The sequence below is a fragment of the Zootoca vivipara genome, chromosome 6 (assembly GCF_963506605.1).
Source record: "Zootoca vivipara chromosome 6, rZooViv1.1, whole genome shotgun sequence".
Taxonomy (NCBI): Eukaryota; Metazoa; Chordata; class Lepidosauria; order Squamata; family Lacertidae; genus Zootoca; species Zootoca vivipara.
The window spans coordinates 40125861-40153295 of NC_083281.1; the positions used below are offsets into that span (position 1 = coordinate 40125861).

Sequence of the window (27435 nt, forward strand, 5' to 3'; positions counted from 1 at the left end):
ATCATCATCATCATCATATTTATATCCTGCCTTTTTCCCTGACAAGGGAGTCAAGGCAGCTTTCAGATATAATAGATACAGTCAATGCCAGTGCTGGATGCGGCCAGAAGTGGGTGGAGCAAAGACTTAAGATTCGACATTTTGCATAAGCTGCTTTCTACACACACACACACACACACACACACACACACACACACACACACACACACCTCTATCCTCCATCTAGGCAAGCAAGGATACATTCCGACCAAGCAAAAACACTCAAGGAGGGTGCAAAACCAGGCCAGCAAGGAGTGTGGCTGGGGAGAGAGAATGGCCTCAAGGGTGTCTGACAAGCAGAATAAAGAGGCTTGGAAGGCCTCCTTTGGGCTCCAAGCCTGAGGTTCCCCTCTCCTGCCCTATAAAATTCAAATTCCCACCTTATTGGCATGCTGCACCAGACCAATCCTGGCTTCACTTAGGTGAGAACTGCGCTTTATTGTATTTTCTTTTGGAGTTGTTATTTTTGTTGTGTGCTTTCTCCTTCCCTAGGTGAATCTTTGCCTTTGGCCACCACCAACCAAATCCTCATCAAGTTCAGTGCCAAAGGTCAAGCCACAGCCAAAGGTTTCCATTTTGTCTACCAAGGTAGGCAGAGATATCAATAACCAAACTGGAATGGAGGCACGTGTTGGGTGGTGTGGAAGCCATCAAGGGAGGGTAACTCAGGAGAGAGTTATTTGGGAGGATCATAGCCTAAATCTCACCGAGCAAAGAGGAGCATGGTTGTGCAATATATTACAAGGAGCAGATTTAAATCCAGAACCAATCTGTGCTGAGTGCTACAATGTTAATGCATTTATGCCAGTCACTCCTGCTGTCCCCGTCTCTCCTCAGGTGTGCCCTGATGAGAAGACCACTCGCTTTTCATTGCTCTTCATCATTCCCTCTAGTAGTGAGCTCAGCTTGTGAGTGTTAACAGAATTGTAGCTCAAACAAGGAGGGACAGGGAAATAGAGAGAGTTACCAGCATACTCAGGGGAATGAAGAGGGCAGAAAACAGTCTACTGAGAACCAAGTATGCTCAGTGGCCACAAAATGCTGGCTCTCTGTTGAGTAGGGATACAGGAAACCAGAGTAGAGGAGGAAGTGAATGGAGCATCCTATAAGAGCCAGGGCCTTTTCAGTACTGGCCCCAACTTGGCGGAACGCTCTTTCCCAGGAGACCAGGGCCCTGCGGGATTTGTCATCTTTCCGCAGGGCCTGCAAGACAGAGCTGTTCCGCCTGGCCTTTGGGTTGGACTCAGCCTGACCCCTGTGTTTTCCTCCCTCATGGCTTGGATTTATGGACTACTTGAAATGAGGCTGCACTTTTTTAATCTGTATTTTAATTAATTGTTTTTATGTTTTATTGTAATTCTGTTGGTGTGAGCCGCCCTGAGCCCGGTCTTTGACTGGGGAGGGTGGGGTATAAATAAAAATTTATTATTATTATTATTATTATTATTATTATTATTATTATTATTAGAGGATATGGCTGGCTGAAACCTTGAACAGGAGCACTCCACATTGAAACATTTTTTTGAAGGTCTCACTTGTTTATTTTTCTTTTGAAATGCCTACTCCCTTTCCACTAAAATATGTTCAAAGCTATATATATATAGCTGCCCCTGACTAGTCGCAAAATTCTGCCTCTTTCTGAGCATAACCAAGAAACAGTAAGCCACCTTGAACCCCAGTTTGGAAGAAAAGCAGGGTATTCTATCTATGTATCTCCATATCCAGGTGGGACAGGTAGAGTCTACTGCCTGAAACCTTGGAGAGCCTCTGCCAAGTCAGTGCAGGCCATACTGAGCTAGGCAGACAAAGACTCTGACTTCGTTGCTGTGTTTCAGCCATGGCTTCCCTCTGCAGAGAACGGCAGGTTTAGGAAGGTCCCCAGTTGCATGTCCCTCCGTGGAAAGGGTGGAGAGGAGACTGCCTCTGTGTGCTTGCCTTCTGGCTTTGGTCTAGATACCTCTCTTATTGCGAGTCAAAACACTGCTTTTATATTCTTTTGACAATTTTACTCTAAGGGAAGGGAAAATAAATCTTTCCCTGTGGTGTTTTTCAAAGGCTTAATTGGGAGCCCGTAATTAATGACAATTCTGGTGTGCATGATTTATCCCAGTAGGGAAAGCATACAAAGCCATCAGATGTTCCTCCCTTAGGAGGGCTTCATAATTTTTGATAGCCCCTAGATATCCTGGGTAGCTCAGCTTAGTTGCAAGCTTGAGCCTCCGCAGGAAGGCTCGACCCTGATTTCTTTTGACGCTTTTTTGCACTAATCAGAGAACCTTTCAGTTGACTCTCGTACCTAATTATGGGGGAAGAGATTTTGATAGCAATTGTTAATGATTTAACCGAATCAAAGGCTCTGATGAAGTCAAATAAAAATTGCCGCCTTACCTCCAGAGAGTTAATTGCAGCCTCTCCTGGGCTGCACAATCGTTTCTGATTGCCTTTTGGAGAGGAATAGCAATGGGAGCAATCCCCACCCAGCATCTGACCTCTCTTAAGTCCACATCAAACACCTTTCCATTTGGACGCTGTCTGCTTTGATGGCTAGTTCATGCCTCCTTTTGCTGGCCACATGCAGGAGTGAATTGATGGCTTTAGCTGTATCAGTGTGGCATCTATGAGAAGTTTTCAACAGCTAAGGATCAACTACAACAGCAAGGCAGGGAGTGAATTTCTTGTTCCTAATATGTGTGTGTGGAGGGGTGGATCAACCTGAGGAGCAACATTCATTTGGGGGGGGGCAACCTTCCAGGATTATTGCTTTAAGGATTTGCTCATTTTAGGCATGTATTCTGCTCTGTAACTTTTCCCCCCTGTGTGTTTGTTGAAGCTGTCCCACGAACTAGCGCCACGCAGTGCAGCTCTGTGCCTGAACCCCGCTATGGGAGGCGGATAGGCAGTGATTTCTCCGTGGGGGCTGTGATCCGGTTTGAGTGCACTGCTGGTTATGCCCTCCAAGGATCCCATAGCATTGAGTGCCTGACAATGCCCGGAGCCCTTGCTCAGTGGAATTCCTCTGTGCCTACTTGTGTTGGTATGTACCTATAAAATCTGGAACAGCACTGAACCCGACTACAGATTTGTGATCTGTTCTGTTCCAAGATTCCTGGGCTTAAGCTAGGATTTGAGCTGGTGCTAGCACCAAGGGGCAGCAGGAGGGTCCTGGGCTTAAGCTAGGATTTGAGCTGGTGCTAGCACCAAGGGACAGCAGGCAGGGACTCCTGCTTTCATTAACCATGCAAGGGAGCAAGGCTAGGCACACAATGCTGATAAACAGACATATCCTAACCTTTATGTGTAAGATTGAAGGGGAAGTTTGGCTGCTTACTCTTCTCTGGCATTTCCCCCCACTGTTTCTGATGTGAATTCCATTCCTCCAAAAGCATCTCTCCTCTTGACAAGATGCCTTTCACAAACCAATGATTCTGAAGGCTCAGTTTCTTGTTGATCATATTGCCCCTGTCATTGGAACTGGTTTCTAGCCCATTTCCAAGCGCAATTCAAGATTCTGATGCAACCCTAAAAATTCTAACTGCCTTGGAGACATGTTACCTGAAGGTTGGCTTCATCTCACAAATACCTATCCAGGCCTTAGAGCAGTCTTCAAAGGCCCTTTTGCAGTAGCTCATGCCAAATGAAGAGCAAGAGCTTTTCCTGTTACATAATGAATGGCTATATCTCGGGAGTACAGAATTTTCTTTGCATGCAGGAGGACCCAAGTTTAACTCCCAGTATTTCCTGGTAACACTGGGAATGAACTGTGCCTGAAACCTGGGTGAGCTGATGCCAGTAAGTCTAGACAAGATTGAGCAAGATTGACCAGTTTTATTACTTAGGATAAGGCAGCTCAGTGCTTTGCATGCAAAAAGCCGTAGGTTCTATTGTAAAAATTCTGGTGTTGCTTTAAGCTTTGTTGCATGGATGTTATCTGCGGCTTCAGGCACCACACTGCATTAGATTTTATGGTTTTATGGTCTAATTATTTTTTAAATCTTTTTGTAAGTGTCCCAGAGAACCATTATTGTTGGGTTGCATATGAATGTTATGAATAAGTCTTAGGACTTAGGGGAAAGTGAAAGCAGATAACAGTGTTGATAGAGAGCAGTAGCAGCCTGCTAGCAATTAGGAAGCCTCATGTGGAATAGACCTGTAGCAGCCTCTCTTCTATGTTTCAGTACCCTGCGGTGGAAACTTAACTGAGCGAAAAGGCACCATTTTGTCCCCTGGATTCCCTGAGCCCTACTTGAACAGCCTCAACTGTGTATGGAAAATAACTGTCCCTGAAGGAGCAGGAATACAGGTAAAACATTAGAGGAATGCCCTGTTTGGTAAGCTCAGTTGAAGGACTTGTACAGCAGTCCCAGCCCAAATCTCCGAAGAGCAATAAAAACTTCCTCCTGGTGTAGCCAGATATGTCAGGATACTAACTGGGACCAGGAGCTGATAACTTCTGAGGCCTGCATGTAATGAGCTCAACTGACTGCTTGTCCACTTCCATGTGCAATGCAAAAGGTAGTCTGCGATGCAGGGGAAAAAACCCAGAACAGGTCTAGGGATGCATAGGGGAAGGGGGTAAGTTGTGCAAGGGTAAATCTTTGCACTAATATAATGAGAGATTTCACTCTTGGCCAAAGTACAGCTGCTTACCTTTAATGGTCTGAACAACAGCGAGCCCAGGTATCTAGAGTGACATTTGGAGTAGTGTGCATTCTCCCACCCAGGGTCTCTGGAGTCAGTTGCTGAAGATGCTAGGGCCAGAGTTAAGGTGTGAATTTGAGCAAACTGCAGAAGGCAGAAGATGCTGGCTGTGCTCTGCCCCACAGTCAGAGGCAGCAATGTTTGTGAACACCCCTTGCTGGAAGCCACAGGAGAAGAAAATGATCTCATGCTCAGGTCCTGCTTGCTGGTTTCCCATAGGTATGTGGCTGGACACTGTGAAGAACAGATGCTGAACTAGATGGGCCATTGGCCTGATCCAGAAACCTCTTCCTATGTTCTTACCTTGGCAAGGAAAAGTCAGAAGGCCAGTGTCTTTATTCTAGGTGTGGCCAACACGAAGTCCATTTTGCCAGCTGTCAAATTTGGCGCATGAGGCTGATCTTGATATCTGGCCTGTGGAGCCAAGAAGGTTCCTCACTCCTGGCTTAGTAGAAGAATGAATCAGTCACCGGGACCCCTCCTAACTGAAGCTATCCAAGGCCCTGTTCTTATCTACTTTCTGCTTTGAGTCCGACTTTGATTGGACAAGGGTTGGACACTGCCTCCTTCCACCACTATGAGCCTTGGGACTCAGCTACATTAGTTATAACACTGCAACACCAGATGGTTGCTGTGGAGTTCTGTCTTTCATCAACTTGATTTCCCCCTTTGAGGTTTACAACACATTTTTCTGAAATGCTTTTCTGATGTGTCCATAGAACTGCACAGGATGGATCCAAGCTACCCTAACTTTTCACATTTATTTCAGTTGGGACCTAGATGCAACTAATTTAACCTAGATCTAGTGTATTATGAGGCTACACTTGTTTGCAATATTCTTAATAATAAAAAATTATTTTATTATTATTATTTATTTTATTATTATTTTATTTATAGCAACTGCTCTACTTTGGTAGTCAGGGAAAGGGAGGCAGAGGAACAATTAGTGCCAGCAAGTGAACCTATTTACAACTTCCAAACTAGCAACTGGCATGTCTTTCCATGGGTGCTACAGCTAATTAACAGATAGGTTTTGTTCTGGGTTTGTTTCCCCTCCTGCTATGTTTAATTTTGCCCTGGATATCTTGTGACTTGTTTGCATTGTTATCAGTATTTCCCACAGGCATTGCAAAGGGGAAGGAGGAAGGGGGATACTCACTTTAGCAGAGCAAAACTGTTGGAACAGTTGAGGTGGAGTTGCAAAACGTTTGGCACTTACAATTTCAGAAGGTGATAATTCATTCATTAATCTAAGCAGGGAGGGAAAGAAAATGAGGAGAAGAGAGAGCAATATCCACTAATGAAGCACTTCTTTTTCTTTGCGCCTTTTGTTTGAAACGCAGTGGAGAATTTTGAGATTCTCCTCAGCAAAGCTGCTAATGGATTTTTGGAATATATGCAAAAAACTTAGAAGATTGTGGTGCCACCATAATTCAAATTCTTTTTTTATTAAAAGAAACCACAATAATAAATGGTAAAATAAACTTTTATTTTTGAAAAGGAAACAAAACCTATAGTAAGATGGAATATAATGTCTATTTTTGTATATGTCCACTTTATTTATATTTGAAATTTTTTCTCCTACCTTTTCTAATTGCAAAGTATTTGATCAGATCCTCAAAACTAATCTTATGTAACATGTCTGCTTCTATGCTTAGTAGAGATATGGCACCCGACCTGCCTTGTTGCGTAGTAGTTCTGTTGGGATTTTCAACTGGGAAAAGGAACTTCAGCTGAGCAATTTGTGATGATTAATGTTAAAAATCAGGCCAGGGGAAATTTCTGTGGTGCCCCCCCTTCCCTTGATGCCCTAAGCACATGCTTATTTTGCTTAATGGTTAATCCAGACCTGGGGGAAAGTGAAACATTTACTCAAAACATTGCTTTATTCATAAAATAGAACCCTCTTCCACTTTCTGCAATACCACTGCAGCGATTTTCAGGTTTTCTCCTGGAGAAACCTACCTAGTGTTTTTCAGAAGCTTCTTACGGCTTCCTAAATGAGCAGATCAGTCGTGACAGAAACGCTATCCTAAAAAACAGCTTGATCGCTGCTGCTGCTGCTGCTCCTCCTCCTCTGCCACGTGCAACCAAAGGGGAATTTTGAATGTGCTCTTGGAAACAGTTCACAGAGGGCAGTGGTGAGGCCTAGCAGTCCTGGCCAGCCAGTCTTCTGTGTGAACTGAGTGTGGACTCTTGAATATGCCCAACTAATCCATTTCTTCTGTGCAGGGCTCCATCAGCTGTCTAGCTGAAGTGCTCCTCAGAGGTAAAAGGTAAAGGGTAAAGGGACCCCTGACCATTAGGTCCAGTCGTGACCGACTCTGGGGTTGCGCGCTCATCTCGCATTATTGGCCGAGGGAGCCGGCGTATAGCTTCCAGGTCATGTGGCCAGCATGACAAAGCCGCTTCTGGCAAACCAGAGCAGCACATGGAAACGCGTTTACCTTCCCGCTGTAGCGGTTCCTATTTATCTACTTGCATTTTGACGTGCTTTCGAACTGCTAGGTTGGCAGGAGCTGGGACCGAGCAACAGGAGCTCACCCCGTCACAGGGATTCGAACCGCTGACCTTCCGATCAGCAAGCCCTAGGCTCAGTGGTTTAACCACAGCGCCACCTGGGTCCCAGAGGTAGAAAAGTACAAAAGCCGCCACAATCATCAAACCCTCTTATAGCAAAGTCAAATTGCTTTGGAAGCTAAATGGGGCCACCCCAGAATGCAGCTATTGCTTCTGCATATTTGGGGATGCCCTAGATAGGAAGAAGTACAGAAGTTTGAAAGCTGAAAGAGAAAGGATTTGTTGCTTTTAAAACAACTCGCTTGATAACTTGCAAGCTTACGAGACTTTTATGGCAGCTGAGCGGGGGGAATAGTCTGCAGAAACTAGAATCCAGCTCGACCGCATGAGTCTTGTCAGGTTGAGAGCAACTGAGACCCAGAATGTTTTTGAGTTTCACTCACCTAGAGAATAGGCAGGTAAGAGGTGACATGACAGAAGTTTATAAAATTATGCATGGCATGGGGAAAGTGGGTAGAGAAAAGTCCCTCCTCTCATAACACTACCGTGTTTCCCCTTTTTTAATACATAGTCAAAAAGTAAGCCAGGGCAGGGTTTTTTAAGCATTTGAGACATATAAGGCATACCCTGAAAATAAGCCATACTTCAGTGCCACGCCGAGCAAGACCACCAAGTGCCCCAGCCAGCTAGTGGGACCCAGCACGGCGGCCGCTACAGGAGGTGGAAGCCTGCCCGGTCGGGTCAGTGGCTGGAAGCGGCTGCGCAGCAGCCGATAAAGCGTGCAACAGCCGCACGGAGCACCGAGGGCACAAGCCAGCAGGACCCAGCTCCTGCAATGCCGGCTGCGGCAGGAGGAGGAAGCCTGCCGGTCAGGTCGGCGCCCGGAAGTGGCGGCGACTGCAGCGCTAACAAAGCGTGAAGCAGCGCCGCACGGAGCACCAAGGGCACGAGCGGCAGGAGGAAAGAGAGAGAGGCTCGTTACTTGCGGCACTTTAAGAGAAACGATCTCCACATTCCGAGCCCTCCCTTTTGCGCGTGCGGGCGTGTTAAAGCCCCAATCGGTTCACTCCCCGCTTCCTCCTCGCCATCCGTCCCTTTCACACATTGCCTCGGCCCCGCAGACCCCTCCCTGGGCATCTTCCCCTAAGTGCGGTGCTGCTTCGTGCTTTGTCAACGCTGCAGCCACCGCCGCTTCCGACAAAGCGCAAAGCAGCGCCGCACTCTGTGTGTGTGTGTGTGTGTGTGCGCGCGCGCACGTCCGTCTCTGTGCGCGCGCACGTCTCTCTCTCCCCTTGCGTCTCTCTCTGTCTCTCCGTCTCTGTGCGCACGCACGTCTCTCTCTGTCTCTCTCTGTGTGCGGTGTGCGTCTCTCTCTCTGTGTGTGTGTTTGCGCGTGCGTCTCTCCCCCCCCTGTGCACGTCTGTCTCTCTGTGTTTGCGCGCGGCGTACTCTCTCTCTCTCCCCCCCCCGTGTGCACATCTCTCTCTCTCTCTCTCTCTCTCTCTCTCTCTCTCTCTCTCTCTCTCTCTCTCTCATGCTTTTGGAAGCATAAAGTGGCTCCAGTTGGGTGTACATTTGCCCAATGGGGAAGGTAATGGTATCTTCCTGGGCAATGCTGCTTACAGATGTTCTATGGCCATAGGGTGGTTCAGAATGGCTTCACCTTCTGGCTTTTTAAAAAACTGACATCCCCTCCCCGTCTTGTTTTGCCAACAGACCCACTGCAAATCTGGAGGAGGAGTGGCTCTGGTGGGCTCTGAATAATCTCTCTCCCTTTCTCCCTTTCTCCTGGAGGAGCATCTGGTGTGTAGGACTTACAAACCTTCAGAGACCCAGCTCTTGGGGGGGGGGGCTCTTGGACACCACGCTTTGCCTTCCCTCTGATTGGGAACATTCTGGCATCGCAGGAGGTGGCCAAGCGGGTGGTGTCACTTCCGCGCCGCCCCCCGCAAGACTTGGCAATAAGATATAGTGATAGGCACAGTTCTGGAGGGCACCAAGGAAGAGGCGAGGCTGGACACTGCGCCTCCGAGCAACAGCTCCAGCCCCGCCGGCAGCACCCTTAAGACAGCCCTGGATAAATGTACTGTAGATTGCTTTACCATACCGGTACTTATGTGGTAATAAAAAAAAATAAGACACCACCTGAAAATAAGCCACCGTGTGTTTTTTTGAGGAAAAAAAGTTATAAGACGGTGTCTTAAAAAAAGGGGAAACACGGTAGAACCCATAGACTACCAAAGAAGCCAAATGTTGGAAGATTCAGAACAGATAAAATAAAGTCCTTCTTGGCACAGCACATGGTTAAAGAGCAGGGCCACGGGAGGCAGTGAGGGTCACCAACCTTTCCCTTCCCATATACTAGTAAAATGTTCTGGTTTAGGGCTGGCAAACCTCCAGTGCTATCAAATGCAGAGGGCTGTTCTGTGCTTTGAATGGGTGCTGGTTTGGAGGCTCACAGAACGTGCAGCTAGTGTCTAGGACGAGGCCCAGCTCCATCCCTTTAGACAGCTGTTAACCCCTGTTTTGTACTGCAGGTATAGGTTAAGTGATGACAAAACAAGAGGAGGCATTGGAGATGAAAGTGTTCTTGGTAGCACAACAGAGGCAGTGTCAGGCCAGTGAGGATTTTATGTAATCATCCTGCTCACTAGCACTTCTGGTATGAATTATTCATCCCAAAGGCAGCTCTTCCCTGGGTGAATTAATTTAGATCCCTGGCAGAAAATACAGGATGATCCTTCATGAAATCCTGCACATGAGCATCAAATTAGAAGCTTACAATGTTTGTGCCCTTCCAGTGTGGGAAGGGAAGCTTTGGGGGTCACACGGGTGGGTGAGAGGGAAACCCCCCCAAGTCTTGTTTCTGTAATGCATGAAATTATTATTAGGGGGATAATTATGCAGATGCTGATTTGGCTGGAGCAATTGGTAAAGACTCAGTGGAGGTCATTAGCATTTCAGTGAGATGGATTCTAAAGGTTTTCATGTTTTTGCTTTTGCTTTAAAGTCCCCGCAAAGTTGTTATTCAGGATAAGCAAGCTAGAATGTCAGAGATAATTGTTTATGATCACTCTTGTGGCACACACCTTTTCCCTCCGAGGCATTTGGCAGAAGAGGAGGAATTTTGCACAGCTGTAGCATAGATTAAGCACTTCCTAAAGAATGTCCAGGAAAGGCTGAGGGAGACCAAGTTGGGGCTGGTGTATACTATCCTCAGAATCAAGTGGTGAAAATTAACCTGGATTTGTACCACTAGAGGCTCCTAGGGGAGCATGTTTAGTATCCTGTTCTCACAGTTGCCAACCAGATGCATACAGGAAGCATGCAAGTGTTTCAGGGAACCCTGAGGTATCTTGGGCATTTAACAGGGTTTCCTCAAACAGAACACCATTAATGGCAGATGAGCTTCTCTGGGGGGGAAAACCACCAATGGCAACTGCAGGGGCCTGCTTAAGAGCATGCTGCCAGCTTTGGTGTGGCAACAGGGGAGCCCAATTGACCACATGCTAATCAAGTCTGTGCCCTAGAACATACACTTGCTAGCATAGCTGCCAAGTCTCCCATTTTTCGCAGGAAACCCCCATATTTTAAACCGTTTCCAGCTGGCAGCCCAGATTGGAAAAAAAAAAACCCGTAAATCCCCCAGATTTCCTACCTGCCAGGGAGGCTCTATTTTGGGTGCCGATTTCCGGTGCTCAGACATGGGTGCGCGGCACCGAAAATCAGGCAGAGCGGCACCAGAAGCAACTTCTGGTGCCGCGCTACCCATGTCTGGGCACCGGAAATCGGGCAGCGCTGGCACCGGAAGTTGCTTCTACGCATGTCCAGACATGCATAGAAGCGACTTCCGGCGCCACACCGCTGCTGATCCCACATTTTTCAGCGGGAGACTTGGCAGCTATGCTTGCTAGTCAAGGCTGTGCTCAACAGTAATGCTTTTCAGTGCTCTTCAGAGTGCCCATCAGGATCCTGACAGATAATTCAACATTGAAAGGATTATCTGCAGGCCGAAAAGTATGCCAATGGCTACCTCAAATGTTTTGTTTCTTTTTACAAAATTAAATTTGGTTTACTAATTAAAAGGCAATCCGTATCATGATTTTTCAGTTCTTTTCTTTTCTCCCTCCCCTCTTCCCAGATTCAAGTGATCAGTTTTGTGACAGAACAGAACTGGGATTCCCTAGAAGTCTTTGACGGTGGGGATAACACAGCCACCATGCTGGGCAGCTTCTCAGGTGAGTTCTGAAGCGGACACAGAATGGACCACAGCAGCCTTCCAGTGCCTTCCAGATGCTTTGGACTACAGCTCCCATCAGCCCCAGCCAGCTTGACTGCAGTCCAGAACATCTAGAGGGCATCAGGTTGGGGAAGACTGGCCTTTGCAGCTCCAGTGTCGACCATTCACTGGGCTCAGTCTTCCAGGCTTGCCACCTCCAAAGTAATGAAAAAACACCCAAGACAGACAGGGGACAGAAAGATCCTGCTTTTCCTCCATTGCAACTTTTCCTCTAGCTGGGCTTTGAGACTGGCTTCCATGGTCAAGCACAGAAAAGCCTTTTCGTTGGTGGCTCCCTACTTGTGGAATTCTGTACATAAGGAAGCATGCTTTTTGTAAACATCACTCTTTTTTTAAGGCACATAGGCCGCTGGTCCTTCATTGGGAGGGCAACTAGTTAAATCTGTGAACTCTTTTTGTGTTCATGGGTGAGCAGTTTAGGTCCAGTTTTACTGCTCTTTTTGTATGGTTCTTGTTATCACTATTTATTGAAACCTTTGGTTCCATTGAGACAATTTATGTTAAAAAAGGATGAACAAATATAATAATTATTAATTAATGACAACAGTACAAGGCAGCACTTGCACAGACAAGGCGGAGAACAGGTTGAACACTCTTACCTCCATAGACAGCCTCCCCACTGCCACATACACAAACAAATCCCTCCCTCCCATGCTTCCTATGTTAGAAGCAAGCATACACTTGGAAATATTACATTTCACTCCAAACATTGAATTCCAGCCCAACTTTATGGTTGCTTGAGAAGGGAAGTCTTTTTGTCATTACTCTTGCCAACACAAACTAGCTGGCATCCTGTGGTCTGGTTTAGGCTTGGAGCTGTGCCAACATTTCCAAATTTAATACCCCTTATTTTGAAGGGGTCTGCTGTGCTAATATTTGGGCCTCTTCCCCATCTTGTTCCCTACCTGACTTCTGTGAATGACGTTACTTGTGTGAAGGACAGTATCATGTTCACTTAGGAGCAAGGCGACGCTTTTCGCCCTACTTCCAACATCACATCTGCCACCTTCAACAGTGGTGTGTTGTTTGTACCGGTTGTGGGAATGCTTGCTTGCACATAAAACAGGCTTCCTCAACCTCGGCCCTCCAGATGTTTTTGGCCTGCAGCTCCCATGATCCCTAGCTAGCAGGACCAGTGGTCAGGGATGGTGGGAATTGTAGTCTCAAAACATCTGGATGGCCGAGGTTGAGGAAGCCTGACATAAAGGCACCACATGATCAGAACACCTATACAGCTGGGTGTCCCAGTTGTGTGGGGCAATTGCACATGATCAAGAGTTCGTGCCTTGGAGCTGTTTTGCAGGCATCTATGTGCAGTACATGGTTCTTGGAGGAAGCAAATGTGATGTTGGAGGTAGGGCTTAAAGCATTGTGCTGTCCTGTATGTGAGTTATGCATGAATGGTGCTTATGTGGAGTAAGAAACTGAGCGGGCAGTGGAATTTTTCAAAACAGGAAAGTGCATCAAGGAAGCAAAGCTGAGAGTGAATCCGTTTGCATTCCTAAACCATCATTTGAGCCTCTTGCCAAAGCTTTCTGGGCCATTTTTCCACAGAGTTGTATCCATTCCCCTCCAGAGCTGCCTTTGTTCCTTTCATTTCAGGACCCCAAGCTGTTATTCAACCAACAAAGAGGGGAGAATAGTGCCATGAGGGGTCCTCTGTGACTCCCGTCCCCCACCCCCCCATAACTTCTCATCTCCAAATCCTTTTCTCTATCTGTTAGTCCAACCGGATAATGCTTTCTGTGATGAGAAATGTGTCTCTGCACTTTGAAAACTACATTTCTGAGTATCCCTCTGCTGGCATCTGTGGAGCTTGATCAAAAATGAACCATGCTGCCAAAGTTAAAGGCTGCCTTCTCAGGCACACAGATTCAATCTCTGATGTGTTCTCAGATAACAGTCAGGCTTTGCACCTGCAGTTCTCCAAGACCAATGGGAAGGAAGGGGGTGTGCAGTGCAGGCCCCTAAGTCTGATTCATTCTTCATCCTTTCACTACAGATCTATTATGGGGACATCTGCTGGTTGTGTGAAATGATTGTTTTACTGGCTCAGTAATGAGCTGTTGAAGGCGCTAACCTTCAGAATGCTCACACCTTTATAATTGTGTGTGCACATTAGGGATGTTGGAGGAATTTGGTTCAGTTCACTTTTTAAGGTGATCCTACATAATTTGCACTTCCTGAAACAAAACACAAACTGTAATGTAGCTAGCCATCAAAATTTGCACTTCTCTGAATTTTGCAATGCAGTTCTCCAAACAATAACCAAACAAAATGTGGTACAAAAAGGTGTGTGTGTGTGTGTGTGTGTGTGTGTAAAGTGTGGCTAGAAATGTATATATTAGTGATAACAAAATACAAAATGCCTTATATTAGGGGAAGTTGCTTGCAAAACTGTATTGGGCAAAATTGCAAGTCTATTAAGAGAATGTGCACTGAAATGCTACTGGTGTAAGGACCATAGAAAGAGAATTGCAAATTGGTGCAGAATTGTGGCAAACTGAAGCTAAGATTGGAAATAATGAGAAACTGAGAGAAACCAGAATCGACAGATTTGTCTGTTCCTAATGCACAAAAGACCTGGAGCCTGCCCTACAGCCTGCCTGCCTCCTGTGCTAGATGGGACCCCACCACCACTGCCAAATTCCCTCTTCTAGTCTTACTTTCCAGGGTTTAGGGGTGGCAGGAAGGGGGTGGAGGGAGACACCTCCCCAGATATGGTGAGTGGCTCTGGACATGGTCTAGATCCTCTCCAACATTTCTGAAGCCCCCTGGTAACATCTCTGCCTCTTGTGTGCATGCGTTTCTCCCCTAGGAACAACAGTCCCTGCACTGCTGAACAGCACCTCCAACCAACTCTATTTGCATTTCTACTCCGACATCAGTGTCTCTGCTGCAGGATTTCACCTTGAGTACAAAAGTAAGGATTTTTCTTGATGGTGCTGTTCCAAGATGTCCAGGTTGTGGCTTCTGCTGTGAGAGCAATTACTCTCAGGGTTGTGCACACTTTGTCACGGTAATCATGCAAATACAGGATCGAGAAAGGTTATATGATGTGGAATTTAATATAATTTGAAACTTCAGTGTAAAATAAAAGTTAAAATAAAGCCAAGCTTCCAGATCTCATGACTCAAGAAAGGGGCTGGGGGATATGCAGGTGGTGACTAGGAAATGCTCAGAAATCAGAGAAGAGCACTGGGTGGAAACTAGAATGGCCATTGTATAAGAGTAGTCTATTTCAACCACTGAGCCTTCGTTGATGTGCTACCAAAATAAACATTTTTTTAAAAAAGGAAATAAAGTAGCCTTCATAAATAAAATGGAAAGGTAGGCCAGTAGCCAAGATGAAGAGCATGATGAAATTGCTAGCAGCCGGGGGTTCTGGTTTCCGCCTGCAGGAATGGCTGACCTGTTTTCCATCCCTCCGACCTTCATGAGGAATTTGGCGGTTGCTAGGGGAGTAAATGGCAACCCCCCTATCTCTCCGGGGGCTACGGAGAGGGGCCGCTGGCCCGCGATGCCACCAAACCCACTCCGATTGTTTAAGGAGTGGGGGGAGGCTTGGGCTAAAAGCACTCATGAGGAATGTCGGAACTCCCGGACGCCAAACTGCACAGCGGGGATCTCCATGATTAAAGAAATAATTAGGTTTTAAATTCATGGACATGCTTCAGAAGGAGGGGCAGAAGCTCTGTTTACTGCCGAGGAATTTGCGCTGCTGAGGGTGAGGAGTCAAAGGCTGTATTTTATCTTGAAGAAGGATTGATGGGGATGGAACGACAAGGGAAGCGAGTCTTTTTTATTTTTTGCATATACTCTAAGAGTTACCTTCATACCTTCCCGGACGTGATGTTCTGGTTTGTTTGGAACGAACGAGAAATAAAAGACATCTGTGTGAGTTGAACTTTATAAACTGTTGATACTGAGTATATTTTTTGAAGATGTAAAATTGCTGATGAGAGAAGCCCCCCTCTAACTGGATAAGGAGTGCCTGGAAAGCGTTCAAGGATTTATGGGGTGTGACTCACTTTGAATTTGAACAGCGACCTGAAGCTAAGTTCAGCTATAGGGCAAGGAGAGCCACTAATTTATCAAGAGTCTATGCATAATGTGACAGCTGGATCTTCTGCCTGGAAAAGCTGTAAATTTTATAAAGATCGTTAATCTACATAGTTATGGGAAGAAAACGAAAGTGATCTGAGTTTTTTAAGATGGCGCTGCTTCGTGTTGAGAGTCCGATGCAACAGGGAACGCTCCAGACCAAGAAGATTTATGGGGAGGCTGGACTGATTAACTCACACAGGAGAAAGAACATATGTGAAATCTCGTTTGATACTTATCTCAGCAGCTGGGGAAAAATCGGATGAGAGGAAAACATCTTTGTGACTGTAAGGGAAAGATCGGGACTATAATAGACTTTGAGTGATGATTTGGACTTTAGAAAAAGACGGCAGTGAGCAGCTGCGAGGAATCCCCAATTTCTTGAAGCATGGGAACCCCGAAAAAAATTTTAGATGATTTGGCATAACATTCGGTTTGATTGATATGTATTTGTATAATTTGAAATAATGAATGAGATATAATTGTTTTTAATTGGAAAATTAATAAAAATAGATTATAAAAAAAGAAATTGCTAGCAGCCTTCCCTAAAATGATGATATTCCAAGTTCTAATATTTCTGAATTAAAATTGGGGGCATTCTTCTTTGATTCCCGTGATGGTTTATTTCTGAGGTGCTCCAGGCAGGAATGAGAGATGCGGCTTGTTAGCTGGAGATGGCAGGGAGTGTGTTTTATGCGCATGAAACATGCTTCTTTATGTGTCTTAAGGCATGCATAAACCACCCCTGATCCAAAAGAAGCAGCAAGAAAATGGATTTCAGAGTGGTTGGCAGTAAAAATTAAGATTCCAAAAATGTAACACAAACCAGCAACACAATGTGGCTAACAAGTGGTGCAAAAATCACCTGGTCCAGACAACACAACTCTATAAGGCTTTAAAGCTCTTGGCAGTTCCCTGGTTGATGCACCACTGATCACAGGGGCGTTAAGTCCTGCAATTCAGCTGCTACCTTCACAGCCAAATGTCTGGCTGAGAACAGCAGAGCAGCTGGACTGGGCCTGCTGCGCCCGTCATAGTGGCTGAAAAGTTAAGTGCCAGTGCCAACCGCTGGAGGGAGTCCCATGGGAGAGGTCACTTTCAGAAATGAGAGCAGCGTTCTGTTACTTTTCATTCACCAAACAGAGATCAACAGCAGACATGATACACACAGTTCCATACGGAATGTGTACGTACAGGCTTAGTACATCTGGTGGTGCTTTAAAATTGGAGGCCCACTTCCCTTAAACTTGGCGTGGGAGTTCTTTTTAGGGCCAAACTGGACACAGCACTATCATGCCAATGCAGTTAGTGTGTCTAGTTTGTAAAATGTAATAGCTGCTGCTGGGTCCTGCTTGAAACTTTCCCGCAGGCATCTGGTTGGCCGCTGTGAGAACAGGATGCTGGACTAGATGGGCCACTGGCCTGATCCAGCTGTCAGTTCTTAGGTTCTTAGGAGCAGCACCACTCTAGACTTAGCTGACTAATCAGCTGTGTGCCAGTAGGGATGGAGGAGAAATTTGTGCATTTAATGCAGACCTATCAAATGTGCACTTCTCAAACCAATGCATAAAGCAAAGCACAGTTTCTTCAGTGGCAGCTAGGTCTCTGTTGTCAGGTTGGTGTGATTTGGGGCATTCTTGCACGCACGCACACACACACACACACACCAGCCACCCCCATTCACCTCTTCTTGCTTTCTTGCAGCTGTAGGCCTCGCCAGCTGCCCAGAACCAGCTGTCCCCAGCAGTGGTCTGAAGATCGGGGAGCGATACTTGGTGAATGATGTTGTCTCCTTTCAGTGTGAGCCAGGCTACGCACTCCAGGTACTGAGTGTTACTGAGTCTGTGAAGTGTTTCACTTTGCAGTGAAAACTGTGGATATGTGAAATTGCCAATGTGTGAGTTGGCAGAGCTGATTGAAAGAGGTACACAGGGATCTGTGATGTGACGGAATCAGGGGGAAAGGGGATGGTTGAAGCATTTGAGCATTGCAAATTCTTATACGAAATGACCTCACCGTTGGTGGGAATGTTATAAAGCATGAGTGTCCTGGTTTGTAGTAATCGGCTTGATTAAATAAATATTCCAATCTAATGTTCCATTAGATGCTCTGATGTACCTCTTGAGATTAAGACAATATATTTCACTCAACCATTATATACTATAGCTATGGGCAGAGTTTTATATGCCAGATCATGGGAAAGTACCCATAAACCAATGGGTGCATTTGATGTAGTTGGGCAAATCTGGAAACAGCCAAATATAATAAATTATAATGAAATTAGCAGTGTTCCTTAAACACAGTGAAATATATAGTGAGTCAATGAATAGATGGGTTAAAGTAACACAATACTTTTAGAAGGATTTGGGGGGTCTCAGGAAGGCTGATGAAGTTGTAGGGCAAAACAAAAACTGACAAATTGCTGGGTCCAGATGGCATCCACCTGAGAGTTCTCAAACAACTCAAATGTGAAATGGCTGGTCTTCTAGTAAACATATGTAACTTGTTCCTCAGATCAGCTTCCATACCTGAGAACTGACTTTTTTATTCAGTGCATAGTTAAACTGTGGAATTCATGCCTACATGTTGCAGTGATGGCCACCAACCTGGATGGCTTTAAAAGAAGATTGGACCAATTCATGGATGGCAAGGTTATCAATGGCTACTAGCCACAATGGTTATGTTCCACCTCCACTAACAGAGGCAACATGCTCAGGTCCTGTTTGAGGGCTCCCCACAGGCATCTGGCTGGCTGCTGTGAGAATGGGATGCTCAACTAGATGGGCCTTTGGCTTGATCCAGCAGGCTCTTCTTGGGTTCTTATGTGATGGATTATATGACACAGATTAGGAAATTGCAGATTAATCTGACAACTAAATTTTATTATTGGGAAAGAAATCGATCTGGATATTTAACCATCCTTTTAGCTATCTAATGTATTCATGTTTGTATATTGTTTTGGTCTTTAATGTGGTTTTGTACAGTTTATAAATATGCGATTTATTTATTTTTTAAAAAAACTTCCTGTAAAGTAACTTAATTTAAGATTCAAGTTCGTGTATATATATTTTTTGTTTCATTGCTGCAAAATATAAACTTGCTTTGGTACTCATTACAAATTTTTTCGGTTCTTCCTCCATCCCACTGTCTCATAGTCTGCTTTCCTTCCTTGATTCAGGGACATTCTCATATTTCCTGCATGCCAGGGACTGTCCGGCGCTGGAACTACCCACCTCCACTTTGCATCGGTAGGAAAAGCCCACCATGAAATTTATTTTAAGACCACGACATCCTAGAGGGACACCCTTGTAGCCGCCTCACTATTTATTATTTGTTTTTATTTCATTTAGAGGGAGCTTGGTGATGTCCTGGCTGCTTAGGGAATCCCTTGGAGGAAACTGAACTGATAAGCTGTTCTGTTTGTTGATTCTGTTATAGTGTTGGGGGACCTTTGGCCCTTTGGTCCAATTAGGCTCAGCAGGCCTCCCTGTTTTGGCCAAGCCACACACACTGCTCTGTGCCTGACATCATATATCACAGGTCTGGGGTGAAATATCATTTGCAGGCACCACCAGTCCCTGATGGACACCTGCAAAGCCTTTTCCACAGCACTTCGCAGGCTGAATGCAGAATTTCCTCCCAATGTAAATAGCAGCTTCAGAGGAATGGTTTTCTCAGGACCACTGGGGAGAATAAAGGGTTATAAGCTCTTTTTCCCATTCAACCTTCCCTTTCAGCACACCTTGCACTGGGGTGCAGAAGGAGCAGAGTTTTAACCCAAAAGCCTTATAAGTAGGTTCCCATTTGCAAAACCACAATGTAAGAAGGTCCGATGGTCTGCAAAGAATATTGCAAACTAGAATATTGGTCTGCAATGCAATTGAGTTAGGCAATTCGGCTTTATAACAGCTGAAATCAGAAGCCCATTTTCCCACGAGGGTTTGTCTTTCATTGTTCCTTTTGAAAAATCAGGATGCTTAATTTGGTGCATAAATATGCATTTGAATCTCAATCTGTTAGCTGCAGATCCCGAATGAGAAATTGCCTTTGACAGCTACGCACACAAAGGCTCACACCATTTCATAGTAGAGAAACTAGATTGGAGATTTTTCAAATATTTTTATGGCACACTTAGGAAGGCAGAAGTGATCAAGCTTTGGTGAAATGTTCATGAGTCCCTACAAGCTCGACTGGCTGTTTTTTTTCTTCTTCTTTAATCCAGATGTTATCCTTTTTTAATAATTGAGGAGGAGTTCCATTTAAGTAGACATCAAGAGGGTGGGGAGTTAGAGACTAGCAAAGTCAGCAGAAAAGAAATGCATATAATGAGCCATTAAATGGAGGGAATTCTGTGTTGTCAGTGTCAGCATAGATTAAAAGCACAGGCCTCCATGTTCTATTTTAGACTTTGCAAAGGGGGGACCCAAGAGGATTTGCGGAGAATTTCATAGGTGAATGAATATAGAGGAATTAGGAACAGAGAGAGCCCTGGATTTAGGTTTGGAAGATGAAAACTGGACTCTGTGGTTCAGGCGAGAAGGGTAATGGTGGTGGAGCTAAATCTCCCAAAATTACCCACCTCCCAAAAACGAGTAGTGAAATTGGGAGGGTAGGGGCATTATGCCATATATTCTCTCAGAGGGCTGGATTTTACAGTAGTCTGAAGTAAGGTGAGGAAGAAAATAATTTGAAATGGAGATGTTGGGGATTGATCCTGAGACACTCTTCACACAAAGCATGTGTTCCATTGCTGAGCTGTGATCCCTTTGCCTGTGTCCTCAGGATAAATGGCAAGCAATATTGCAACAGGTTTATTTTTAACTGGCAGCCTTGTTTCTGGTGTTGCTGGGGATTCCAAGAAACTAAATAGTGTAGTTTTGGACTTGGTGGTTAAAATCAGTGCTGTTTTAAAAGGTTCAGTCTGCCATCTTGATTCCAAATGGCATCCAATTGTACCCAAAAATATACAAAAACCTGCTCCTTGATCTCAGGAACCATCATGCAAAATTATGTTACAATGTCTTAAGATGTGTCCAAAGGTTTTGCAGACAGATAAACAGCTTTCCAAAATGCAGAGATTTGTTCCTGGCCACCTTCTTCTTGCTTATCTAACAGCTCAGTGTGGTGGGACCATGGAAGAGATGGAAGGTGTAATTCTGAGTCCCGGCTTCCCAGGAAACTATCCTAGCAACAGCGACTGTACGTGGAGGATATCCCTTCCGGTGGGGTTTGGTAAGAGAGTGCCATGTGCTGTTCCCATCTCATCAAAAGCCTAATGAATAAACCTATTTGCACTTACTGTTAGGCTGACCTCAAGTTGAACAAGTTTAGGTCTTGTCTACACAGGGCTTATCCAAGCTGACCTTTTCCACCACTCTTTCCAAGCACAGATCCCTGCTTAAAAGTGCCATGACTGAGGGGGTTTTGGGGGGGGTTGCGGGGGGGGATGTTGCCCCAGAACTTTCCCTATGAAAATCTGCTCTTTGGCACTCAATCAGAGCAAATGTCTATGGGTTTTCATGGGGAAAGCTCTGGAGCATAAACAAGGTGCTCTGACATGGAGCTTTCAAACACAGGCCATGCCTGGAAAAATCAGAAGAAAGTAAGTGGAGGTAAGCTATAGTCTGAAGTTGTACCGCTTAAGACAGCAAGTTGGGGGTGTCATTTTCAAATGCTCATCCCTTTATATAAAAACCTTGTGCAAGCAGGGTGGTGTTGGTATAGTTGTAAACCACTGTGCAATTAAAAAGTGAATAAATTAAATAATAGAAGAAAATCATAATGGTATTGAGAAATCATTCTAACCATTCTAACCCAGCCTGCCCTCTCTGAATCTACTAAATTTCTTATGCAGGGAAGCATTCAGAAATGGAATTCTCCACCTGCAGTTTGACATGGTGCAGTCCATTACGGTATATCACCTCAGGACTCCTCTACTTTCTTTCTTCTGCATTATGTAGAACTGGATGGCTTAAACCCAACCTTTGCCAGACTGGTTTCCCCCAGGTGTTTTGGACTACAGCTCCCATCAGCCTCAGCCAGCACTGGGCACAAGCTAACAAAATGAATTTCAATAGGGACAAATGTAAGGTTCTGCAGTTAGGCAGGAGGAACCAGCTGCACTAGTACATGTGAAAAGGATCTAGGGGTCTTGGTGGACCACAAGCTTAACATGAGTCCACAGTGTGATGCAGCAGAAAAAAAGCTAATGCTATTCTAGGCTGCATCAATAGAAGTATGGTATCTGGTTCAAGGGAAGTAATAGTACCACTCTATTCTGCCTTCGTCAGACCACACCTGGAATACTGTGTCCAGTTCTGGGCACCACAATTTAAGAAAGGCTATTGATAAGTTGGAATGTGTGCAGAGGAGGGCAACCAATAAGATCAAGGGTCTGGAAATCAAACCTTATGAGAAGCTGGGTATGTTTTGGGGATTACAGCCAAATTCTATACAGTTTTGTCGAGCCCAGGGATAGTTGTCATTTCAAAAAAAGTATTGAAATACATTAAAAATGTATATTGGGGGCACTTGAAAATAAGTATTTAAATGTGAATTTTATGCATCTTTAAAAATAACCATTGCAAAATAATAATAATAATAATAATAATAATAATAATAATAATAATAATAAGTTATTTATATCCCACCCATCTGGCTGGGTTTCCCCAGCCACTCTGGGTGGCTTACAACAGAATATTAAAATACAATAGTCTATTAAACATTAAAAGCTTCCCTAAACATGGTCTTAATGTGGAAATGGTCCCTTAAAGTTGGGCACATGTGAACATGAGAGTGGCCTGCAGTCCTAGTTGAGCCATAGTCCACTTTCTGGCTGGGCCCCTGGGATATATCTCCTTTTCCCCTCTTTCCCCTTCTCATACAGGTGCCCACCTCCAATTTTTGAACTTTTCCACCGAGCCTAACCATGACTTTGTTGAAATCCGTAATGGGCCGGATGACACCAGCAACATCATCAGCCGGTTTAGTGGGACTGACCTCCCAGGCTCCCTCCTTTCCACATACCATGAAACCACCATGTATTTCCACAGCGACCACTCACAGAACAAGCCCGGCTTTAAGGTAGAATACCAAGGTAAGGAGGAGGGAGCCAATGAAGCCATGGATGATGCAGCCAGATTGCCCTTGAGGCTCGTGGAAAGAGCGCTGAATGTGAGAGCCACTTCTCTCATTTTGAAGTCCTATCTCGGGGCTTTAATCCAAGCAACTATAAAAGGGTTACACAGTAGCCTTGCTTAATCCTAATAGCCAGGGCCTGTTCACCCTGCCAACACAGACAAGTTAATTCACAATGTGTTTTCCTGGAGGGCTTCTGCACTCTGCCTGGGGTTTCAACCTGACCTGAATTTCTTAGATGCTTGGAGACCTCATAATTATTGCATCAGAGAAATACTCTGTCCCAGTAGTCTTTTGTCCAGACCTTTTCCTGCCGCTCTTATTCTGGTTCTAATTAGAAGCACAGAAAGCTTTGGTGTCTGTCTATAAGTTATTAGAATTATTGTTGCTCCTTTCTGAAGAGCCACTACCCCAAACAGAAGCATCCACACACACACCCCAAAGATTGCAAACTAAATTTTTGACACTGGGAGAGAAAACAGGGGAGTAGAGAGGAAGGGGGAAAGAGAATTAGGGGGAGATATATGTGAATTTATGCAGTTATATGTCCTAAAGCACGGATTTGATTGGGAGTGAGACCAGGGGATTTAAACCAAAGAGAAAAGATGGGTCTTGAAAAGGGACTTAGGTTGCAGTCCAAACCTAAGATCTTACAGGATGAGTGGAGTTTGTAATAAGTGGATCTTCCACTGAACCAGCTATTCAACCAGGGCTATGCCAACCGATGTCCCCCATCCAAGCTCAGCCAGAGATATGCTGGTGTAAATCCTCCATCCCAGCTCAGTTGAGGCAAGTCTCCAATAAAGGCCATTCCAGGGGAGTGCCAGGGGTGGGATGGGACAGTGGGGTGAGGAGGGCATTCAGAGGTTACATGCTACCATTGATGCCTTACTGTCTTCAGACACACTCAACAGTTCACTGCATTATTAGCAAGGTTTCTTCTAGTGATCTTAGTGAACTACAGAGCCATTGTAAGGGGAAGGTTGTCCTTCAGCATCCTGGACACCAGAGGCCCTGCGAAATAGACTGTGTGTCCCAGAGTTGCTTGTGCCCCGGATGCCTGTTATGAAGCCATGCTAATAAATGCTTAACGTAAAATATGGCGCCTCTTGTCTCATTTGATTTCCAGCGTATGAACTACAGGAATGTCCTGACCCCGAGCCCTTTGCCAATGGTATTGTGAGAGGAGCCGGTTACAGTGTGGGCCAGTCCATCTCCTTTGAGTGTCTCCCCGGCTATCAGCTCATTGGCCACCCAGTATTAACTTGTCAACATGGAACCAATAGGAACTGGGACCACCCATTGCCCAGGTGTGAAGGTATGGCTTTATTGAGTCACTTCCCGAAAAGGAAACACACTAAGTAGAATAATAGAAGCATAACCACCCCACCCATCACTCCCACTCCCCCTCTTCCCCCCTTTATTATTTCTTCTTCTTCTTCTTCTTCTTCTTCTTCTTCTTCTTCTTCTTCTTCTTCTTCTTCTTCTTCTTCCTAATTGTTTAAAGCAATTCATAAACCAAGAACTCATAAATTAACCACTAATATTGAATCATATGTTGTAGATATTTTTCCACATTTCTTGTGCTGTTTTTGTGATATCCATATGACATGAGAAAACTTGGTATACTTATTTGTACCAACATTATTCTTGTTTATAAAACCCAATTAAAAAAAACAACACAAAATTCCTTGAGTGGGCACAAAGGAAAAAGATATGTCTCTCCCCCTTCTAAGCACAATTGCCAGCAATGTTTTATCTCGGTATTTGACTACAAGGAGAGCCCTGCTGGATCAGGCCAGAGGATCATCTAGCCCAGGCATGTCAAACCTGCGGCCTTCCAGATGTTTTGGACTACAATTCCTATCTTCCCCAACCACTGGTCCTGCTAGCTAGGGATCATGGGAGTTGTAGGCCAAAACATCTGGAGGGCCGCAGGTTTGACATGCCTGATCTAGCCCAACATCCAGTCCTCACACTGGCTAACTTAGACGCCTATGGGAAGCCCAGAAGCAGGAACAAAATATAGCCGTCCTGACTATGAGACTTCTGATGTTCAAAATGTGGGGAAACTGGTTGGTTTAAACTCTGTTTGTAGAAACAAGCTAGGTCATACCATGGTTTATGATCCCATCTCCTATTACAAACCAGAGTTTTACCCCATTTGAACAAAACCAGAAATGCTGGTTATCTTAAAACAGGAAGTGGGTTCTTCCAATCTTCTTCTTGTGGCCACAGTGTGGAGGTGGGAGGAACAGAGAAAACACAAGTGTATGGCTTGCTTCTGCTCATACATGTAACACTAAACTATGGTTTAGCATCAAGATTTGGCCCTACCATTAGGCAGAGTCAGGTGGCAGATGCTGGGAGGGGGGCAGCAGTTGGTAAAGTATTAGAGGGTGAAATTTTGTGTTCCCTTGATCCCCTAAGCTAGCCTACTGCTTTCAAGTGTGGTAGAAATTGGCTTCCTAGTCACCGATGTAGAAGCAAGATTCAATAGCCATCCCAATTGGCTTCTCAACATGACATGGAGTGGGCACCATCTTGATCTTGCCCTTGGGTAGCAAAATGCCTTGAGCTGACGTCGTTTCACATTACATCTGAAACAAGCCATTATTTTTTTCGCTGAGATACAACTGCTGGACCCTTCCCCTCTCCCCTATGAAGGCAGCCTTTCCTTCCTGATCTCTCTCCCTCCTTCTCCTTTTGGACACCCCCACCTCCATTAGGATGATTAGAGTGGAGTTTTATTGTTCTAAGTGAGCTTTTGCCTTTTCACATTCAATCAGCCATCAAAGTCTGAGCAGAACTAGGAGCCAAGCAGCAGTATAAATAAGGTGGAAGGAACGGGGCTTTGATCACCTTCTTGCTTTGTGCCTTTGACATCCATCTTGCTGTGCTGGAGTAAGTTTAATGACTAACTCCTTGCTGCTCCACTTGCTGAGAGATGGTTTTCCAGCAGTCAAACCCCATGGATTTGTCAGCACACGCTTCTCAACCACCCAGCGTGGGTAGCTGCCATGATTCCAAAATGCTGACTTTTTTGGTTTTATGAGCAACACATCCTTCAGCCAATCTTTTGATTAAGGAGCTTCAAGGAACTGCACAGGGACTTTGTTCCCCTCTGTCACTGGGATGACCATACCTTTCCTGTAAAGTTTTAGTGTCGTACCTGGGACGATAAACTATCCCTAAATATAGGGATATTCCGGTACATCCCTTTAACAAGGTTTAATGTTCTCCCTTCTGATTCATTAGAAGACAGATACAATAAAGCCCAATAACAATAGTGACAGCACTGAATTGGAATCTATCTTGCATGCCCTCTTTTACTGTAGTTTCTCTTAAGCGGCTAGGAAAGGTCTAATATATCCATTATACAATCCCTTCCTAGCTGCTCTTTTGATCACTTTGCTTCAGTAAGTCAGCCACAGAGCAAGAGGCAAAGTTTTTGAATATGGCCATTCTTATTAGATGTGATCCCAACTAATGAATTGCAAGTTCATGGAAAGAAAAGATAGGTGATACCATGCCAAAATCAGGCCGCTCTTGATTTGGAAGGTTCTTGATCTATAGAATTGCAGAGTCGGATGGGCCCCTGCAATGCAGGAATTTGCTAGACTTCTTTTTCCTCTTTCCTGTCAATCAACATGCAGTACCTTGTGGAGGAAACATCACTGCACACAATGGCACCATCTACTCTCCAGGCTTCCCCAACCAGTATCCCAGTTCCCAGGACTGCACGTGGCTTCTTACGGTGTCGGCTGGATATGGCATCTACCTCAACTTCACCTTGCTGCAAACTGAACCATATAATGACTTCATCACCGTCTGGTAAGAAGCACATGCAGACTGTGAAAGCCCAACAATGGTAGATCAACTTGAGTAGAAGTCACATGAGTGTGGAAGAGTCAAAACCATGGTTGATGTGTTTCATCAACACAAGGATTTCTGCTTGTGCAGTGGAAACTTGCACCCTGCACAAACTCCATGCCCTACCCAAATCTGCTCCAGAGGTATGGGAGGAGGAAAAGGGCAGGAAGCCTTCATTATTGTGACCCAGCACAATTACAAATGCCACATCCTCTTACCTGTAGATGATAGCACTTAGAAGGCCCTAATCCTGCTGATTACCAATCAGATCTGCAGTAAATAAGGAATCTGGAGCTGGTGAGTGGGAGGCACAGGGAGCCATCCTCTGCTGCACAGCATTCTCACTTTGACCCAAATCAGCTGCCGTGCACTTCTTTTTTTCCATTCATCTTTCTTCTTTCTCTTTAGGGATGGGCCTCAGCAGACAGCCCCACAACTGGGTGTTTTTACAGGAAGCTCTGCTAAGAAAGCCACCCAAAGCTCTTCCAACCAGGTCCTCCTAAAATTCTACAGCGATGTGGCCAACGGAGGAGTCTTTGCGATTCACTATTACGGTCTGTACAGCTCACTGACATGCTGACATCTGCTATGATATATATGTCTTTTTAAACCACTGAATGCAACATTTGTCAGGAGCCGCCTCATTTACATATTTATTTAAGCATTTATAAGCTTAAGTATCCACCACCAGAGCATATGAAAGCCCACCCTTTGCTAAACTTTATCAGCATGCCCAGTTGTCAGGGATGATCGGAATTATAATG

The 27435-nt window shown here is 45.1% G+C and overlaps 1 protein-coding gene across 1 annotated transcript in view; it reads left to right on the forward strand.

The window, feature by feature from the left end:
- The window catches only part of CSMD2 (CUB and Sushi multiple domains 2), a 495411-nt gene that overhangs the window by 406626 nt on the left and 61350 nt on the right, over positions 1-27435 (forward strand). The window contains exons 33-44 of the mRNA XM_035120356.2: positions 532-627; positions 2870-3073; positions 4215-4339; positions 11399-11495; positions 14376-14480; positions 17366-17484; positions 18840-18909; positions 20777-20893; positions 22548-22757; positions 23928-24116; positions 26455-26632; positions 27080-27225. Of these exons, the coding sequence (XP_034976247.2) occupies positions 532-627; positions 2870-3073; positions 4215-4339; positions 11399-11495; positions 14376-14480; positions 17366-17484; positions 18840-18909; positions 20777-20893; positions 22548-22757; positions 23928-24116; positions 26455-26632; positions 27080-27225 (1656 nt within the window). The remainder of the gene's footprint in view (positions 1-531; positions 628-2869; positions 3074-4214; positions 4340-11398; positions 11496-14375; positions 14481-17365; positions 17485-18839; positions 18910-20776; positions 20894-22547; positions 22758-23927; positions 24117-26454; positions 26633-27079; positions 27226-27435) is intronic.